We start from the raw sequence: 22,355 nt of genomic DNA, 5'->3' as shown, positions 1-22,355 counted from the left end.
TTTATGCCAGATGTAACGGGACCCTTGTCTTCCAAACAGTTCCACTTTCGAATCAACAATCCACAGAGCATTCTCCCAAAAGGTTTGAGGATCTTTCTTATCTTTCTCATAATTTCTGGAATTTCTTTCAATTTTGGCATAATGTGTCACTGGGTAAGACCTTTTAACCAACTTCATGCTGTTGAAAAATTTATATTGAAGTGCAGATTTGATTGAACATGGTTTTCAGTAATCAGGCCTGGTTGCGTGCAGTCCAGCTGAACTGCATTATGAATGCAGTTTCATAGATTAGGGGAATTGGTAACTATGGGGGCAAATACATTTTGCTACAAATATTACTCAACTCAACTCAACTTTATTTCTAGTGCACTTTCAAAAACCGCAATGTGCTGCACATGGAGTTATAAAAAATATCACACACATACAGTCAAGAATACAATAAGCATTTAAAACAGACAAAGACAAAATAAAATCAATTGATACAGTACAATATATAATGCATTAATTAAAATCCAGCGAAAATAAATAAGTTTTTAAGGCCCCCTGAAAAGACACTAGTGGTGGAGATGATTTTATGGCCAACAGAAGCTCGTTTCAAAGTCTAGGTGCTGCCACCGCAAAAGCTCTATCACCTTTAGATTTAAGGTGAGATTGAGGAACCGACAGACACAGCTGAACTCCAGAGCGGAGACCTTGAAGGTTGATACAGCCTTATTAAGTCTGAGATATACTCTGGTGCTAGACCATGAAGAGACTTAAATACATATAGCAACACTTTATACTGGATGCTGTAGGAAATCAGCAACCAATGTAAAGAAATCAATACTGGGGTAATATGGTCTCTTTTCCTGGTGCCAGTTAAAAGCCTAGCAGTTGAATTTGGACCAGCTGCAGGCGAAAGAGAGAGGCCTGACTCACACTCAGATTCAAAGCATTACAGTAGTCCAAATGAAAAGACACAAAGGCATGCACAACCTTCTCCAAATCATCAAAAGAGAGGATGGACTTCAACTTTGCAATAGATCTAAGATGGAAAATATTTTTAACAACAGCGTTTATTTGGTGATCAAACCTGAGCTCAGTGTCAAAAATAACACCAGGTTTTTGACACAGGAGTTTTTTTTTCCATGAAAGTAATGACTAGTTGTCATTTAAATCCACCTCCCATCCCCTTTGACCTAAAAGAATTAACTCTGACTTATCCTTGTTTAATTGGAGAAAGTTGTTTGCTAACCAACACTTGGTTAAACATAGGAAACAGTTTAATAGGAAAGTAAATATGAGAATCATCAGCATACAGATGGTAGTATATACCATGCTTATCAATGATCTTTCATAATGGAAGCATGTAAAGGGAAAACAAAACAGGTCCGAAGGTGGAGCTCTGAGGAACCCCACACATTAATGGAACAACCAATGACAAACACTTCTCTAAACAAACTGAAATGGTTCTACCCTTAAGATACGAAGAGACCCAATCCAAGGCTGATCCCTGAATACAAACCTCTTAGGACTCTCATCAGGACTACCAGAATCCACACCTAATAAGATATCATTTAAAACAACTCAGTACTATGACTGGCTCTGAAACCTGAGTGAAATTTATAGAGTATGTTGTTACTAGCTAAAAGTTATTTAGTTGTGCAAGCACAGTTTTCTCTAATAATTTTGAAATAAAAGATAATTTTGATATTGGACAAAAGTTGTTCATATCAGACGAATCAAAATTTGCTTTCTTAAGAAGAGGCTGAATGATAGCATGTTTGAAGCAGTTAGGAACTATACCAGAGGACAGGCTACAGTTGACAATCGATAACACACTTGGACCAATTGAGTCCACCACCTCCTTAAACAAAGCGGGTGGAATAACATCACACGAAGAACCAGTAGGCTTCATATAAGAAATTGTATGTTTGAGTTGAGACAGGGACACAGCTAAATATTAGCTAATTAATAGCTAATATTCTGAAGGTGTGCTGTGGTATCTGGCACCAAAACATAGCATCACATCCTTTAAGTCCTGTAAGTTGAGAGGTGGGGCCTCCATGGATCGGACTTGTTTGTCCAGCACATCCCACAGATGCTCGATTGGATTGAGATCTGGGAGAATTTGGAGGCCAAGTCAACACCTTGAACTCTTTGTCATGTTGCTCAAACTGTTCATGAACAATTTTTGCAGTGTGGCAGGGTGCATTATCCTGCTGAAAGAGGCCACTGCCATTAAGGAATTCTGTTCCCAAGAAACACTGTACTTGGTCTGCCACAATGTTTAGTTAGGTGGTATGTGTCAAAGTAACATCCAATGAATGCCAGTGTCCAAGGTTTCCCAGAAGAACATTGCCCAGAGCATCACACTGCCTTTGCCGGCTTGTCTTCTTCTCATAGTGTATTCTGGTGCCATCTCTTCCCCAGCTAAGTAGAGCACCCGGCCATACACATGATGAAAGAGAAAACATGATTCATCAGACCAGGCCACCTTCTTCTGTTGCTTCATGGTCCAGATCTGCTGATCATGTGCCTATTGTAGGCACTTTAGGTGGTGGACATGGGTCAGCATGGGCACTCTGACAGGTCTGCAGCTACACAGCCCCATACACAACAAGCTGTGATATACTGTGATAGCTGTGTTCTGACATCTTTCTGTCATTGCAATTTGTGCTACAGTAGCTCTTCTGTGGGATTGGACCAGACAGGCTAGCCTTCACTCCCTACACACATCAGTGAACTCTGGGTGCCCATGACTCTGTCACTGGATCACCAGTTGTCCTTTCTGGAACACATTTGGTAGATTCTAACCACTGTATACTGGGAACATTCCAGAAGGCCTGGCATTTTGGAGATGCTCTAACCCAGTCATCTAGTCATAACAATTTTGCCCTTGTCAGAGTTGCTCCGATCCTTTAGCTTGCCCATTTTCCTGCTTTAAACACATCAAATTTGATGACCTGAATGTTCACTTACTTCCCAATATATCCCACCCCATTGACAATCAGTGTTATTCACTTCACCTGTCAGTGATTTTAATGTTAAGGTAGGCACAATTCCAAATCTCGTCTGAGTAGCAAGCATAGACAATCTGTGCTTGCTGTTAATCTGCTTTTTCTTTCAAATGTGCCAAAACTCATGTTTCTGTCATTTCTCTCTTCTTGTACTTTGATTAGATGATCTGTGCTTAATCAAAGTTAATTATTTGTTTATTATTTTAGCTAATAAAGATTCATTAGTACGTCTATACAGACTAGCATTTTGTAAATGACCTGCATTACACTCAGACCCAGGTCTTCAAAGATTTCAGATGCTGTTCTGCTACGAGACATAACAAGCATTGCACTACTATAGAATTTTCTCTCTACACTTAGAGATAGACAATAGAGGAGAGATGAGAGGGAGTGTACAGTCGTATGTGTACATGTATGTATGATGTGAGAGCACAATGGGATGGAAATCTGGGTGGGGTGGTGTGTATTATTGATAATTCTAAAAATGACATAGGAGGGGGGTCTCTAACCACATCTTACACACACACACACACACACACACACACACACACACACACACACACACACACACACTTATCCAGCTACTGTCCAGCTCCTCTCTTTGGGAGGGTCTTTTGTGTCCACCATCTGTTCCAGGGCCCCAGAGAACAAGCAGAAGAGGGAGAAAGCATATAAGATGAAAAATGAGAACTGCAGGAAATGGAAAGTGTGAGAGATGTGTGGAAAAGTGATAAAGAAGGGAGGCTGGGAAAAAGAAGGAGGGGCAGAGGTGTTGTGTGCTGTGCACGGAACTGAAATGTCATGAAATGTCTCTGCATTTGCAGGCTAATTAGAGGCCAATTGGAATTCAAATGTCTACCTCCAGTCCTGATAGAGATAATGTGCTAGGCCACGGATCCAGCATGCACACGCAATTAGTGGAGCAGGTCTGTATGGTCTCACCGGAGAGGGGTGAGTGTGCGTGCGCGCACGCGCAGATCAAACAAGCTCGTGCACAAATAAACGAGCCCAGGCGCGCTCGAGCTCATTTATATCTAACACTTAATAAACTGCTGGATTAATGAAGAGCGCGCCAATTAACGCCGATACCTTTCTGAATGTCTATTCCAGGCTCGACGATGAAAACCTGCACACTCCCCTAATCACAGAAAATAATGTGCTTTCTGTGAACTAATTTCTGTTTCAATTTTTTGCGTTTGACGTTTTCTTGGCGCTCTTTCTTCCGTGCTTCCTCTTGGAGACGAGCAATTATCACTGATGCACAATGGGGATGCAGCCTAATTGTAAAATACGACACCAGATATAAGTAATTAGCGGATTTTTACATTACCCCCCCAATCGGACATATTGCACATACAACAATTATTGACATCAAGAAAATTAAATGTCACACTCTAAGAGAAAAAGAGTAGAACCCTAAACTAAATCTATGTGAATATTAGTGTAAATGTGTATGTTTTAGTGTAAATCTTACCTGTGTGTATAACATGTACAAACCTGCATTTGGACTCTTTCTCTCTATCACAAACACCCCCTTCGTCACTTTTTTTGTTTACTCCCCCCACTTTTGAAACTGTTGGTCATTACAATCAATTATTGATGCCGAGAAACACACACAGAGAGATTATATGTATCCCGTGCTCCTTATTCCCCACTTACGTGTCCTATGAGATATTGTAGAATATACTCTATGTAGTTAGGCATTTGGAAATAGACTTTACATGTAGACTTCCATCCTAGCATGATAATAGCAAAACTTTAATAATGTGCACTAGGTTTTCGGATAAACGTTGGGTTGCACAATTACTGGGACACAAATCACTCTAAACACCATATATATATATATATATATATATATATATATATATATATATATATATATATATATGTTACCATGAAAACTAAACAGAAGTAAATGACGTCTTCTAAGAAAATGGGGAATGCTGCTGCAACCACAACAACAACAGGGGAGAACGGTGGCCTCGCACCGGTGGGTATGAGTGTGTGTGTGTGATTGTGCCTTGTGATGAGTTGACACCCCGTCCAGGGCGTCCAACGCTCGTGCCCCGAGTTCCACGGGATAGGCGCCAGGCTCACCTGTAACCCTGTGTAGGATAAGTGGTATGGCAAATCAATGGATAATAATAATAATAATAATAATAATAATAATAATAATAATAATAATGAACTGTTACAAACTTTCTAATTGTGTTTTGTTGTTCATCTATGCTCCTCTCAGACACGGAAAACAAACAAACAAACAATAAAACATAGTATGTATTAGCCTAAGCACTGAGCACTGGGTGGGGTGTGTGTGTGGAACGAATAATATAATAATAATAATAATAATAATAATAATAATAATAATAATAATAATAATAATAATAATAATAATGCTATCCCAGTCACGTGCTTCGTTAGTAATTGGAAGCGATGTACTTATCTCGGCCGCATGTCGGCACTGTTTCCTTTCTAACTCGCGCGCTGAGGCTGGAACGAACTGCTGAGAAAAGTTTTGGCTTTTGAATAACAAGGCATGAGGGAGGGAAAACGCGCGTGCGATTGGTCAATCACTTTCAGCCGTCGATCCTCGATTGGTCTTGTTGGTTTAAAGGGTAGAAAAAGGGGGCGTGGTCCGCCGGGTCCCCGCGCGCTCGGGCGCTCAGTAAGCCGCACCACCGAGGCCGCCTGTCTCTCTCTCTCTCTCTCACACAAACACACACACACACACACACACACACACACACACACACACACACACACTCTCTCATACACACACTCGCGCGATCCTTACTACGGCTGGCGATGTGACGCGCCACGTTCGCCTTGTGGAATAGCGGAGTATCCAGCGCGTGAAGAACCGGAGGAGTGCGGCTTTTCCACGGAAAGGGATGAAGCGACAGCGGAGGACGCCGTTGACCATGACTGTGGATTTTCTCACGTTTTTGTGCGCCATCGCGGCTGTCTCAGGGAGGGAAGGTAAATGAGAACGGATGTAATTCTAGCAGGATAAAAACTGCGTCTTGAGCTCATTAGTGACGGGATACCATGCGCTTCAACTTTAACTTCTGCGCTGCTTTATAGCTGTCATTGGGAAACTTTTCTTTGGATACGCGCGGAGCCTGCACTGATGTGTAAAGTCCGGTTAGGGGTGATCTCCCTCTCAGCTGCTCTGCGCATCACCTATGTGTGTTATAGGGAATTTGGTCACACAAAACGTGCACAAAACCAATCGTCAGACTCACATTATTATCGATCTCGCCTGCGTTTGCTAAGGCACTAAAATGTGAATGGTTGCAAATTGTGTTACTTCATTTCGGGTTCCTTAATTGCATATTTGGATGCTTTTTAAGGCATTTCTCAGGATCAGTCTGTCGAGGTAACCAAATAATGGATAGGGATCTAACTCCAAACATTGATATTCTGTGCATTTTTTTCAGGGTTCTGTGCCAATGTCTTTGTAATTAAATTAAATCCTTTGAGGTATTTCTCATTGTGAGTCTGTGGAGGTAAACAGTAATAGATAGCTGTTTAACGCCAGATTTTACCCATTTCTGTCAGGGTTCTGTGTCCAGTTCTAATCCAGTGAATAAGAGCTCTGTGTAAAAAAAAAAAAATTCTCTTCTTGTGTTGCGCTTGACAGATGGTACACTGATGGCAGAAGATGAACCGAAAAAGCACAGGGAAAAATACACACACTTCTCACACACACTTCTACTCAGTGCTTCTGTCTGCCTCTCTTTTCATGTCTGTCTGTCTGTTTGTCTGTCTAGAAATCTAGAAGCATACTTTGGTTTGGTTTGGTCGTCTGGAAAAACTATTCTCCAGGTTCTGTGTATGAATCCTACATCAGAGCGTTTTCTGTAGAACCCCTTTGAAAACCAGAACTGTTAACGATCCAAGGAACCCTTCAAGAACCCTTTCCTACCTAAGATGTTCTGTCTATTTCTCTTTCCGTCTTCCCTCTTATTCTCTCTTTTATGTTTCTCAGCACCTCTCCCTGTATGTTACAACACATCCATACTGTTCACACAAGTTCACATTCACACAAGTTCACATTCACTACGTCCTGAAGGTTAATGTGCTATGATTTCCGATAGCGGTCAGCAGCGAGTCGATGCGAGTGCTTATCTGTTCACGTTTCCTGTTCTTATCTAGAGGAAACCTGTCCAAGTCAACATGAGACTAATGACACACATTTCGGCAAGACTATACATTTCTACTCAAACCTCACAGTGTTCTGGAGTGCATAGCAGTCTTATTCTCTCTTGCATCTTACACCTTCTGTTTTTTCTTTTTAATATGCTTTTGCTCACGTTAAAATCAGAGTAGAGTCCCAAAGATATGGAAAGTTTAAGGCTTTCTAATTGTTAATGGCTCCTAAAAGTGCTGTGGATCGTTTAGAGGGCTGTACAGTGGCTAACCACAGCAGATGGGCCAGACATGATGGGCAGGAAAATGCGAAAGGGGGCATGCAGTCATCCCATTCTGGTAGCTAATTGAAAGGGAATTGGCCTTTGGCTGGTTAAGAAGCGTGATCTACAGTCTGTTGCAATGAAGTGCATGGCTGTGTTTGAGCCCTGGCTTTGCTCTCTGTGTCCCAGTGATCGGATTACGTGCCCTTAATCGCCAAATCATCCCAGCAATCACAAACAATGTGTCAAAGATCTGGAAGGGGAGTGGGGGCTAGGGGGTAGAGGATGAAAAACAGAAGGGAAAGGAGATTTCTATGTGAGACCATCTGGGGTAACGAGAGCTCACTTAGATCACTCCTCCCCTCACTTGAAAGTGGACAAGCAAAGTGCCCTCAGAATAGATCTGGCCATCTGAAATGCCGGCCATTAATGCCACGTATGAATTATGAATGCGTTCATTTGGCATTGCTGTTGTGTTAGGTGTGCCATGAATAATTTATTAAAGATGAGGTAGAGTTATTCTTTTATGCTGGTCAAAATATCAAACTTCAGGCTGCAGGGCATAGTTGAGGTTCCGTTGGCTTTTTTGAGCAGTGACTGCTTTGACTTTTGAACTCTAAAGAGGATAATAATTATAGATTTGAAATTTCCAACCAGATTCAAGACAAAACTGGTCTGCACTGTAATGTACGAAATGATTTTACAATAATATTTATTCATTTAGCAGATGCATTTTTCGAAAGCGTCTTTGAATCATGACAGGATGCAGGCCAACCATGCACCTGAGCAGTTGTGGGCTGAGCGCTTTGTTTATTGGAATGATAGCGGTCAGGGATTTAAAGTTACAACCTTCCAATGAAAAGTAATTGGATTAAACACAAATGTACCGCTAATCTGACTTCCCCCACCATAACTCAGACCATTTGCCACAATTCATATAATTTTGCAATCGTGAGAATGTGTTAAATTTGTTTACAGATAACATTCTTTTTCTGTCTCTTTTTCTGGCCAACAGTTCCGAAGTCAAACATGCGGCAGCTTTGCTGTTTTTTTTTTTTTTTTTTTTTTTTTAACCTGTTTCTCAAATAAGATGCATTTCTCTTTTGTTGTTGTTTTTTTGTTTTTGTTTTGTTTTTTTACCACATTTTGTCCCAATTCAGTCATTATCAATTTGCTCCAATTGGCTAGTTCTCCTGTATTGCCTGAGAGGTAAAAGCTGCCCTATGTCATAGGACATAAACTCTTCACAATACATTTACACTGGCACTTGCAAATGAACACTTGGGTTCGACAGACTGCATTTTGCAACCTTAGTACTTCCTCTGGTTTAGCAGAGTTTAGCAATTGTATGATTCTCAGCCCAATTTTTATTGTCACAGACAAAAAAATATTGCACGTTGTAAAATAATTCAGTTTTACAAGTGCTCTTAGAACGCATAATATGACATATTATTATGACATAACCATATTGGTTAAAAGCAAGTGAGCTCACACACTATGAGCTATCAACCATATTTGGATGTCTGTAGGTTTAGGTCCTTCCAAATGTTCTACAAATTTTAAACAAATGTCTGAAAATGTCGTTAAGAAAAAAGTGAACTATGTGTCTCTATCATCTATGAGTACTGTAAATACGGGCAACGCAATGACATAATCAACAACACCAGATGAAACACATCCAAAGGAATGTGATTTTGTGAAAAATTTGTATGCATTCATTTGGGCAACAGTGATTTGGTTGGATTTTATTTCTTACAAAGATTTTTAAAAAATGTATGACAGATAACCTGACCAATAACATTATATTGTATATGCTCACAATAATTTTTTTTCAGTATCAGGGGCCGCTGGTATAAAGTTTCTAACATAAACAGGTCTAAACAGGGCTAAGCCCCTTGTGTTTCAAAAAAAAAATCTGTGTAAGTTAAAATTTTTGGCATCAACATCAAATTATTCAATGTTAACAAATGTCTTAAGTATAACAGCACCGGTGGGGCATTGTGGCTTAGTCGTTAGCATGTTTGCCTCGCACCTCTGCAGTTGGGGATTTGAATCCTGCCTCCTCCCTGTGTGTGTGGTGGTTGCATGGTCTTCACATGCTTCGGAGGTTTCCACCCCCAGTGCAAAGACGTACTGTAGGCTAATCGGTATTTCCAAATTGTCCAGGGTGTGTGATTGTGCCCTGGCTCCATGGTCCCTGCGACCCTGTGTAGGATAAGCGGTACAGAAAATAGATAGATGGATGGTAACAGCATCACAAATAACTGTCATACTGTGGGTGATTTTATTTCTAGCCCAGACAGTAGCATCACGACCAGTCGTCACTGAATAATATGCTTATTAATATGCTTAATAATATAACTTTTACACTTTTGAGAAGGATTAACGGGTTCAGGACATGTTCCCTGAGGTGTAATTATAAATATTGGTAAAGATTTCTTGCACAAAAATCGTACAAATATTTGTAATTTATTACCTTTTTTGAAAGCCGAAACGATCAGCTTTTGTGTCCTTTACCTTTAAGACTTCAATGTAATCAATTATCAACACCCCCTGCCATGATATAAAAGTAGGTGTCGATGTCTTGCTGTAGGGGCAGTCATATATAAATGTATTTGTCAGTGTGACGTCACAAATCCCACCACATCCAAACGATCCATTTTTGGAGCTTGGTTAAATAAAAGCTGTTTTTGTACTGAGGAGGATGTAATAAGCTATGAAACTTGCAGGACGTTTTAATGGTACAATGATCTTTTACATTACATTATTATTACAAGGAAAATTTGATTTCTCCTGTCATGACCCCTGTAAGCACTATTTAGATTTCATTAAAAAAATTCCTCACTTTCTTTTATCCTCATTGAAAATTGACTTGAGATGAACGGAAACACCATTACTGCTAATTGGTCTTGTATTTTAGGCCTACACGTCTTCCAAGTGAAAACAGTATGCTTTTACGGTGCTACAAAAGTTCTGAAGAACATGAAAAGAAGGTGTGAACAATCATTTACCACCAAATAGAAAGGAACAAATACAGATTGCTCTTCAAGCAGCCAAGCCATTTCTACATTTCGTTGATGCCCACCTGTCTGTTTTTGTGCTTGTATAAGGGACAAAAGCAGTTCTCTCTTCTTTGAGCTGCAAAAGGATATTATAATGGGTGTCTTTTATTAAAGCCGCATATGTCCTCCTGTATGTACTGCGCAGTTTTATTTAAAGGATAAACGGCACACAAATGCACTGTCACACACAGGCATAGTGGTTTCTGTGAGGAGTCTGTGGCTGTTGATGGAAGCTTTTTGTTTGGACTTTTTGTTCTCTACACTCCCATTTCAACTTTTTTACAAAAACGGACACTTGATAGGGCAGGTATGAATGTGTGTGTGTGTTTGTGTGTTTGTGAGAGAGAGAGAGAGAGAGAGAGAGAGAGAGAGAGAGAGAGAGAGAGAGAGAGAGAATGTGTGTGCTTGTGCTGGCATGTTTGTGACCGTTGGTACGTCCTTTCATTCTAATCCATCTCTCTCAGCTAAGTGAGCAGGCCAATGCAGGCATAATTGGTGTAAGGGCAATCAGAAACAAGAGTGCTGTGTGTGCGTGTGAGTGTGTGTGTGTGTGTGTGTGTGTGTGTGTGTGTGTGGTGGAAGAGGAGGTAATTGCTGCTGCTGTTGTGAATAATGATCTACAGATGCCCAACTCACTCTTTCTTTTTCTCTTTTTTCTGTTAATGGCATGCAAATCTATCTAATCCTCTCTCGCAGTGCCCAGCCCAAGGAGATTTATGGGTTCTCTCTCTCTCTCTCTCTCTCTCTCTCTCTCTCTCTCTCTCTCTCTCGCTCTCTCTTTCATGCTCTGTCTCTGTATGTAAGGGTATGAACAAATCGCTTCCTTCTTATGTTCCCATTATTTGTTTGTTCAGTGCCAGAGGCAGTTGTAATGCTTTATAATCAGATACGTCTAGCTGGTTACATTGCTCTAACTGTGTCAGCTTGAGACCCTTACCCCCCCACCCCACAATCATACACATGCACATACACACACTGCAGGAGCTGTGGATTCTGACCTAAAGGCCATGAATGGAAGTTGTGGTGCAGGAAGTATCTGTCCTTAGAGATCTTCTCTCTCTTGAGACACATTTGAAAGCAGCCAGATGGCACCTACAGGTGTGTGTGTGTGTGTGTGTGTGTGTGTGTGTGTGTGTGTGTGTGTGTGTGTGTGTGTGTGTGTGTGTGTGTGTGATTCCAGGAGACTCAAATCTTTTCAAGTTCATCTTGTTTGGTGTCTTGTATTTTGTTGGTTTGTGCAACCTGACTGTGTTTGTGTCTCTTAGTTTTGTATAGTGGCTTTCTGCTCATGTCCCAGTGTGCTTTGCATTTTTCAGGTCAAGTAGATAATAAGGAAAGCTAATTTCAGAAATTCTGTGCGTAATTTTTTTTGTGTGTGTGTACATATGCATTGGTGATATACAATGGTTAAAATGCACATGAATTCAGCATGAAAGTTGTCAGGATTTTCAGAACTCAATACCACACACACAAACACACACAAATCGTGTACAGGTAAACAGTTCGGTTCACAAATTCACTTCCTAGATTGAATACTCTTCACAGGCCACTGACTGTCCCTCTCACCAGATTTACAATCAAGAGCTCCACTGTGTCACGTCTCTAAAAACGCCACTTCATCAAATGGCTGTAAAAGTGCCCTGGTTGGATCCAGCGTGAAAGTGTGTGTATAAAAACCATTTGAACGTGCTAGGTGTGTGTGTGAAACAGTGGTGAATATAGCCTCCGGGGAGACACACCGATGGAGTCTCTGTCAGCAGAAACCAAAGCCTTTGCGATTTTCCCCCCAGGAGCCACTGGAGTAGAAAGCATTGATTACTCCATACACTTTTTAGGGTCTTGATGCGCCTTACTGTGGGAGTGTCCTATCCTACCCTTCCAGGCTAGGGCTAATCGAACTCAAGTCTTACTGATGTTTGAACTCTGTCTGAAGCTGTATTGCTCCCTGTGTCATTTTCTAAAGGTGTTTGATTAAAACTCCAAGCAACGCAGTGGTGGCAGACTGCTTTCCTTCCTGCCCCGAGCTTGGAGAATAATTGCCTATTTCTCGCTCAGTCTCTCCTCTCGTGAAAATAGATGGGGTTGTGCAGTTTACACTTTCTGTTTCTCTTTCTCCCGCTTTATTACCATTTGTAGTAACAGTGCTGAAAGGTGAAACTACTTAACATGAGCTCAGAAAAGCTGTAGATGTAGGACCTGAAAGAAAACATTATTCAGTCACTCTCTCACTTTATCATTGTGTGTGTGTGTGCATGTGTGCTGACAGAGAGATGTTGTTGTGACAGAGAGATAAAATTCTATCTATCTATCTATCTATCTATCTATCTATCTAAATATTAGAAATACTTAAGAAATAAACTGAGTACTTGGATGAAGGATGTCCATCTGAAGCATCACCTCTCTTTAGAAACTTTAGGCTCTGTGTATCTATCTGTCTGTTTATCTACTCATCTATCTGGCTCTATGCACTATGTATCTGCCTGATTATCTATCCACCTATCTGGATTTATGCGGTGTGCATCTGAAAGAGCTGGGGGGATGAAGCTGGATCTGAGGAACTAACAAAGCGAGAACAAAGCACTCCATTTATTTTCCTTTTAATGAGATTGGGTTGCAGCCTTTGGCATAATGATTTCATTCCTCCTCCAGCTCCTGGCTAGACTGCAGGACTCGGGGAGACTGCAGGGGTTGCTGGCAGACAGAGTTCGGGCCTTCTGAGCTCAGCAAGGGAGACTGTGTACTTCCAAAACGCTGTTAGCTAGAATTTCTTGTCAGATATTGTAGCTAGACAAATGGAGCTAGTGAAATGCCAAATGAATGTAAAGCCAATGTTATAAGTGTGTTATTGTCTGAAGCCCCACATAGTTACTTCTTGTTTTGTGGGGCTGTGTGGCACCACTTGTGTCTACCTTGCATTGACCGCTATAGTCTCAGGCCCTGTCCACATGTTTACATTTGAAAACATGTATACATATGTATGGGGCTTTAGGCTACGTGCACACTACATGATTTTCCAAATCCTAAAATTGCTGTGCTACTCCCAGTACACATTATTTCCTGTAATCCACTATCTTGTTGCCAAAAGTGGTGCAAACACTATAGGATTAAGTGGAGACCAAGTACACAATTGTAAGAACTTTCACCTGGAGGGAATCCAGACAAATAGATACTGTGGCAAATACTCACATGATGAATCCTGTGAATGCAGCAAATTGGAAAAATAGGACACATTGTACAGGTTCTGTTTTTGTTGTTGTTGTTCTAAAATCTCATAAGGGCTAAAACTTGTAGAGAAATATTTAATCCTTTCAATGTCATTAGAATATTGTGGGGGGAAAATGTATTACTTAGTGGGAACTATAATGATCTCTTTTGTTAAAAGCTGGCCAGGTACAACTTTCAAAAGAATGTGCATGGTTTACGCTTAATATAACACTAAATTATATTTATTTATTTATTTATTTATTTATTTTTGCAGCTGCTCTGAAAGATTAGTCTCTTGAACTCGCATACTTTGAAGACATAAATTAATCTTCATAGTGCTCACTATATGAAGGGAGCCTGATTACACATTAATCAGATTATGATATTCATATTCCCATCTTCGGTCTGTTTTGTCTCAAAAGACATCAAACACACCAAACCGGTGGAGAGGAAACATTAATATGTGGAGACGCAGGCGTCCTAGTATACACTGCAGTTGCTTGCAACGGTGTTTGCGTATTTCTGTGCAGCCCTCCTGAAGTGTGTTCTGTAATTGTTCTTGCTGATGTGTTCAATCACAGAGGAAGTTAGATAAAAAAAAACAGAGGAAAAACAGGACAGGTTCTTAGAGGACGGGATTTTATTAGCATCTGTCTATCTAACTTTTTTTGTTGCTGTAATAAAGCCAGCTCTTTCTAGCACTAGGGTATTTTACTTTAATGCAGACCTGCAGAGAATTAAATAAAGGTTTCATCTAATGACCATGTTCTATCCTTTTCCAGACAAGCTGATTTGCAATCGGTTAATGTGGCTGGATTATTAATATTTTATGGGTAAAAGCACTCCCTTTGCTTGCTTTATTTTCCAATCTGCCAGTCCAAGTGCAGTCAATGAGGACGTCGTTGTGCATGGGTGCGTGGTAGAAATGAATCAGAGAACAGAAGGGGCTTTGCCTCCTCCTCACGCTCTTATTAGGTCTGAGTTATGGGCCATTTGCCTACGGATGGTTGCGACATTCAAACATACTTCCCTTCCTTTATTAAGCGTAATCTCTTAGTTCGTGTGGAATTGAGTTTAGGTAGTAGAGAATAGTAGTGAGGTGTGTGTAGACATGGGTATGTGTCTGTCCATATGCATTTGTGAGTGTCTGCTTTCCATCATGGATGACAGCCTCTCTCTGATAAACGAGTGTGTGTGCATAGGTAAGGGGGATTGTGAGGTAATTAAGTATTGATTTTTGAGAAGGCAGGGTAATAGGAAATGGCCAGCTCGGTCCTAATTACAGCCAGTTGCCATATTGGGCCTGCTTGTGCTAAAAAGGATGATGGGTTATAGGATGGAGCAGGACTGTGGAACAGAGAGCATGTGATAGCAGACTGTGGCATGTCTCATTATGTCACCTTAATTACCACTAGGGCTGCAACCAATGATTATTTTCATAATCGATTAATTATTAAAAATAATCGGCTGATTATTTTTTTTCGTCTAATCGGATGGGGGGACGGGACTTTCTATACCATTTTTTTTCTTTTATTTAAAATTAAATCCACAAACTGAGTATTACAAATACAAACACTTATTTAAAACTTATAAAATTGTAAAACTTTACATTGACAACTGTTTGTACAAATATATATATATATATATATATATATATATATATATATATATATATTACACATACACAGTATCTCACAAAAGTGAGTACACATTTTTGTAAACATTTGATTATCACTGAAGAAATGACACTTTGCTACAATGTAAAGTAGAGAGTGTACAGCTTGTGTAACAGTGTAAATTTGCTGTCCCCTCAAAATAACTCAACACACAGCCATTAATGTCTAAACCTCTGGCAACAAAAGTGAGTACACCCCAAGTGAAAATGTCCAAATTGGGCCCAATTAGCCATTTTCCCTCCCCGGTGTCATGTGACTTGTTAGTGTTACAAGGTCTCAGGTGTGAATGAGGAGCAGGTGTGTTAAATTTGGTGTCATCGCTCTCACACTCCCTCATACTGGTTCCTGGAAGTTCAACATGGCACCTCATGGCAAAGAACTCTCTGAGGATCTGAAAAAAGAATTGTTGCTCTACATAAAGATGGCCTAGGCTATAAGAAGATTGCCAAGACCTTGACAATGAGCTGCAGCACTGTGGCCAAGACCATACAGCGGTTATACCTCGCCATCGTCGACCAAAGAAGTTGAGTGCAGCGTCATATCCAGAGGTTGTCTTTGGGAAATAGACGTATGAGTGCTGCCAGCATTGCTGCAGAGGTTGAAGGGGTGGGGGGTCAGCCTGTCAGTGCTCAGACCATACGCCGCACACTGCATCGAATTGGTCTGCATAGCTGTCGTCCCAGAAGGAAGCCTCTTTTCTTGTTTCCAGTTTCAGTTTTATTGAACATTTCTGCTGTACATTTCTGCTGAACTAAACATTTCTGCTGAACGTTTCTGCTGAACGTTTCTGCTGGACATTTCTGCTGAACGTTTCTGCTGGACATTTCTGCTGAACTAAACATTTCTGCTGAACATTTCTGCTGAATACGTCTACCAAACATGTCTGCTGAACATCACCTTTTCTCTTCTCTCCTCCCCTCCCTTTCCCAAATATTCCCATTGAGAAGGAAAAAAACAAATTGAGCAACACACAGCAGTAAACATTCAAGGTTTTTTTCTTTTATACTAACAAAGGAAAGCAAAATTAAAAGTACCCGTCCCCTGCCCCCGCTGGCTCATCATGGCTACCCAATAACTGTCGCTGGTTATATAGATATTGTAAGACCCAACAACAGGCACAAAAATTTAAGTCGGGAGTGTCTGTAACTCCATAAAGTATACAATAAAGGGATGCCATTTATAAAAAAAAATTAAAAAAAACTTGTCCGTACAACCCTTCATCGTATACCTTATTTTCTCGAGTTTTAGAAAAAACATCACGTCCTTTAGCCACTGAGAGATAGATGGGTATTTAGCAGACTTCCAATGCAACAGTAGGGAACGTCTTGCTATAAGGGATGCGAAAGCAATAACATCCTTTTGTATCGAGCTTAATGGAACTGAGTCATCAGGAATCCCAAATACAGCAATCAATGGACAAGGTTTTAAATCTACCCTGAGAATAGTGGACATGATGGTAAAAAAAAAAACAGACCAAAGGAAGCCTCTTCCAAAGATGATGCAAAAAGAACGCCAGCAAACAGTTTGCTGAAGACAAGCAGACTAAGGACATGGATTACTGGAACCATGTCCTGTGGTCTGATGAGAGCAAGATAAACGTATTTGGTTCAGATGTTGTCAAGCGTGTGTGGCGGCAACCAGGTGAGAGGTACAAAGATGAGCGTGTCTTGCCTACAGTCAAGCATGGTGGTGGGAGTGTCATGGTCTGGGGCTGCATGAGTGCTGCCAGCACTGGGGAGCTACAGTTCATTGAGGGAACCATGAATGCCAACATGTACTGTGACATACTGAAGCAAAGCATAATCCCGTCCCTTCGAAGACTGGGCCGCAGGGCAGTATTCCAGCATGATAACGACCACTGCCTTGCTAAAGAAGCTGAGGTTGAAGGTGATGGACTGGCCAAGCATGTCTCCAGACCTAAACCCTATTGAGCATCTGTGGGGCATCCTCAAACGGAAGGTGGAGGAGCACAAGGTCTCTAACATCCACAAGCTCCGTGATGTTGTCATGGAGGAGTGGAAGAGGACTCCAGTGGCAACCTGTGAAGCTCTGGTGAACTCCATACCCAAGAGGGTTAAGGCAGTGCTGGAAAATAATGGTGGCCACACAAAATATTGACACTTTGTGCACTTTTAAAATCTCCCTTTCCCTGCACCTTGTGGTTTCTGTTACTTATTGCCTTTAGACATATTATTTTACTTGCACTCCCACTGTTTATCATAACGTCTACACTGTGACTGAGGAACAATGCAGCCTGGTTCCTAATAGATCACTTCCGTTATAATAAACGACAGAAGTTTGCAAGTGTGCAAATAGAGCATATAATGACAATAAACTGTAAGTAAACTAAATCTTTTAAGCAACTCGCACCAGTTTCCCCAAGCCCTTGTTCAGTGAAGCATTTTGTATATAAGCATGTCATAATTCCGTGCTACACAAGCTCCGCTTTGTAAAGCTTACAGGTTACAGTCTTCTCCACGGTGTTTAATATAAAATGCGCCCCTACCTACGCCTCCATCTGATAGTGACTGAGGTCAGGTTGTGTATAAAATGTAATGGTGACAAACAGGAAATTTATTTTCGTTGACCATGGTATTCTGCTAAAGCTAGCAGCGTCGCATTAAGTGCATTTAACATCATGTGCCATCGACTGGGAAACATCTTATACTTCCAGTTAGAAAAAAAAATGCTAGTGTTCTATTTGAGATGATATTACCCTTCTAAAATTCATACACTAGATGGTAGAGTACATGATGCATAGTGTAAGTGTATAGTACATAATTTGGGACTCAACTGTAGTATTTACTCTCCAATGTGTGTTTTCGGAACAGAAGTAATGTAATGAGTAAACATACCCTGTGCCACGTGCAGACCAACCAATCGATAATGAGGTTCGTTGACAACGATATCACAATCGATTATTATCGATTTTATCGATTAGTTGTTGCAGCTCTAAATTCCACCTCTGTCCTCTACTATCACATTGCTATGTACATTTACATGTTTCTAATAATCTGATAATAATCTACTCAATTAGAATAAATATATATTTTTTTAATTCATGTAAACATCTAAATTGGAATAAAACTGATCAAGATTTCAACTGCATCGCAAATTTTGAAAAGGCTGCAGCAAAATCAAGCATTTTTGGCCGCAATAATCACAAAAAAAAAAGAAATCTTATATGGACTGGAAAACTAAGGTGACATCATGACACGACATGTGAATTGAGATTTTCTCAATTCTATGTAAATTAGGGACAACAAATCCAAATGATCGGCGTGAATGATTCCTCAGGCCTGTGCTGTTTGTGGTCCTATGTTTCTTCATTTCCTCACTCACACACCATTATATCCTACCTGCAATCAGTTCCCTTATCCTGTCATATGACCTCTCAGTAAATGTGTATATGATATTATGAAGAATGGAATGAGATTCTTCATTACATTATGTGATTGGAATTGCCAGATTCAGATAGACAATCATTTTGGGATGTAAACATTTCCATTGATATCGTTTACGAATAAGGCATACATATTTTATACTGATATTAATCCTGGTGTGATCTGTACTCATTCAATTTGCTTGGAATATAATTACATTACCCAAATCGGATATGATGCACCTTATCAAAGAGGCTTGAAGATAAATTAACTCAGATTAAAGAACAAGAGAATGAAAGCTGGTGGTCTCTGAGGGAAGCTTACAGAGAAACACTAACCCTGTTCAGCGTCATTAAAATAAAAATGTTAAACTAAAAATGTTTAGATTATGCATCCAGATGATTTTCTGTACCACTAATCTTGAGGAAAGCTCTTCCATATTTCCAGTAAGGATTGTGTGCATTTTCTCTTTTTTTTTTGTAAGCCAACACACCCACAACTTTTTTTTTATCTTATTTATTTTTTTACATGGAGTCAGTAAGACATTTTGTGCACACATTTTCTTGCCTGTAATTGCCAGGCAGTAGTACTACAGGTACCAATAATATTCAGGGTGCCTGGGTCTTGTAACAGGCTCTTTGCCAGGCCACACTTTTACGAGAGAGGTCTCTCATCATCTCTAAAGGGTTTGTATTTCATGCCTGCTGGCAGGACTGAGTGTATCTGGACTCAAATCTGCTGCATTTTATAATAGGCTCAGTCATGCCAGCTTGGCCTTGCTGGCCAGTCCCTGGGCATCTATAACACATGTTATGATTCGGCAGCCAGATAGAAACTAGCGTCATCAAAAATTGTGAAATTGCATCTTGCCTATTTTACACGACTGTTTTTCAGCAGACATTTTTATGCATTTGCCACAAATGCTATTTACTCTGTTTTTGACAAAAAGGTGTGTTACAATTTCCTCAAATATGTTGTACTGTAAATAGCATTTGCTATTAAAGGAATAGTTTAATTGTATTGTGTATATATGACAATTGTATTATTACATTGCTGTCATACACACATCAGCCATAACATTAAAACCATTAACAGATGAAGTGAATAACATTAACTATGTCATTACAACGGCACCTATGAAGGGTTGGGATATATTAGGCAGCAAGTGAACAGTTGGTTCTCAGTGTGTCCAAGTCAGTTGAAGTCGATGTGTTGGAAGCAAGAAAAATGGGCAAGCATGAAGATCGATGCGACTTTGAAAAGGGCCAAATTGTGATGGCTAGACGACTGGGTCAGGGCATCTCCAGAATGGCAGGTCTTGTGGGAATTTCCCAAAGGGGTCCAAGGAAGGACAACCTGTTAACTGGCAACAAAGTCATGGGCGCCCAAGGCACACTGATGCGTGTGGGTAGCAAAGGCCAGCCCGTCTGGTCCGAACCTCCAGAAGATCTACTGTTGCTCTAATTGCTAAAAACTTTCATGCTGGATATGATAGAAAGGTGTCAGAACACAGTGCATTGCACTGGTGCCAAATACCACAGAACACCTTCAGAGGTCATGTAGAGTCCAAGCCCGACGGGTCTTATATACAAGCCTTAGTCTTTAAGCCTGAAAAAAGGATGGCACTTAAAGAAGCTTATCCAGTTCTTTTTCTTTGCTGTCAACTGCAGTGTCATGTAGCATAAAAACAATTTCAAAATAAAGAAATAAAGTCTAATATGACGATATACAAATGAGAAGTATAGGGTGACAAACTTTTTGACAGTGGTGGTTATTTCATTACTTAATAATACTGCTCCTCCTGAGAGCCGAAATGGTACAAGAAAGACATTGCAATGATTGCGACAATCATGTGCAACAGGCTAAAGCGGTTTCTGAAAATGAATGATTGAATGAATGAATGAATATACAGCCCTTTGTGTGGAATGAGTTATCTTAGTATGAATCTTTGACCAAAGTAAGATAGCTTATTCTGCACAAAAGGTCATATTCATTTATTAAATTAAAAACAGAAGAACAAAAATATCTTTTAGTCTTTGTGCTTTGTGATCGTGGACAGGACTTAATCTCCTAGAATCAAAATTTAATTATATGCTGTTAAACTTTCTGCTATAGTAAGTTTTTCTCCTTTTTGTGTGTTTGTGTGTACAAGATAATGCATAAAAGGAAAATCAGTGGGACATTCTCAGTTAAAATGAGACAAAATAAATAAATCAATAAGCGGCCACAAGCTCATTACGCATTCTGTTCATAGAGGATTTTTCATATTGATGCTCTCTAAATCCACAGGCATTACCATTGTCTGATGTTTAAAAGCCGTTTGTGGCCCGCTGTGTGTTTTAGCACACAGACGAGAAAGCTGTTTTGTCTTGTTTGGACCCTTGACAGCACAGAGGCGAGAGTGTGTGTATAAACCTTGTTCAGGTGTGCATGCTTATGCTATTGTGTCTGGCTCATCTGAATATGAAAGTGGGTGTGAGGCAGCATTTAGAAATGAGTCAGACACAGATGGATGGTGTGAGCAAGACAGAGATTTTTTCTGAGGAATAAAATAAGACAAAAAAGACAAGATATAAGTGCATTGGAGAGGGAAAAAACACATCAAACAGGAGGGAAGGTACTGAAGAAAAACTATTTCAGACATTTGGCCTTGCTGTGACCTTGACCCTGTTTGGATCAATTTCAAAATCCAATCATCTGCTTGTTACAGTGATAATTCCATATCAATCCTACAAATATTCAAGCACTCATTCTTAAGAATGACAACCTCGGATTCACACACGGCTGGACGGCCAACCCAAAAAATAATGCCCCCACCAAAAATTACTCCACTTAGTGGCAGAGGCAAAGAAAAAGTTGATGCTGTGAGGAAAATGGGAAGAGAAAAAGAAGAGAAAGAGTTTCTTGTTCAAAACATTGAACCTGAGGCTATTACACTCCTTTGAGATCTTGGCATCTGTGTTCTAACAGACTACACAGAAGTTCTTTCTACACTTAACACAGGTGGAGACACACACACACACACACACACACACACACACACACACAATTACCAGCCTCTTTCAAATCAAGTTTTTCCATATTTTCTTTCTTTCACTCTTTTTTTTCTATCGTTCTTTATTTCTTTCTTCTTCTTCTTCTTCTTCTTCTTCTTCTTCTTCTTGTTCTTCTTCTTCTTCTTTTTTTTAAAAATAAATAAATAAATACTATTAATACCACTCTCTAAAATGTGCTTTATAGGTTCATGGCCACCTTCTGAATCCCTGGAGACTCAGACAATGAATATTTGTGATTTTATACTTTATATATGTATGATTTTTCCTTTCTTCCTCCTTACTTGCTTACTATAAATGGTAAACTGGAATCTGTCACTGATCGGCAGTGTTAGATTGTGAACATGAGCTTCCTGTGTTGCTGTGGTAAACGAACGTGTCATTGATGTGAGTTGGGAGAACAGGAAAAACATTAGGCTTCACATTTACTTTAAAAGAATGGTTTTGCAAAACATGCTAACATTGGTACCAGTTAGTGGAATTTAGCAGAACGTTTTAACTGGGTATAAATAGGAGAGAAGAGTCTGGCCAAAAATTATGATTTATGTCAGTCATTTTTTAAG

At 40.1% G+C, this 22,355-nt stretch overlaps 1 protein-coding gene across 2 annotated transcripts in view; it reads left to right on the top strand.

The window, feature by feature from the left end:
• The first annotated feature begins 5,634 nt into the window (after nt 1-5,634).
• The window catches only part of LOC108280618 (ephrin type-B receptor 1-B), a 380,602-nt gene continuing 363,881 nt past the window's right edge, over nt 5,635-22,355 (top strand). The window contains exon 1 of one of the 2 annotated variants that reach the window (XM_017495793.3): nt 5,635-5,978. In XM_017495793.3, coding sequence (XP_017351282.1) covers nt 5,891-5,978 — 88 coding nt within the window. In that variant the 5' untranslated portion in view covers nt 5,635-5,890. The remainder of the gene's footprint in view (nt 5,979-22,355) is intronic. The other variant, XM_017495792.3, reaches the window with a different exon arrangement.

This window comes from Ictalurus punctatus, chromosome 20 (assembly GCF_001660625.3).
Source record: "Ictalurus punctatus breed USDA103 chromosome 20, Coco_2.0, whole genome shotgun sequence".
In the NCBI taxonomy this organism is placed as follows: domain Eukaryota; kingdom Metazoa; phylum Chordata; class Actinopteri; order Siluriformes; family Ictaluridae; genus Ictalurus; species Ictalurus punctatus.
The sequence above is the reverse complement of the archived record's forward strand: the minus strand, read 5'-3'. Positions and strand labels throughout refer to the sequence as shown.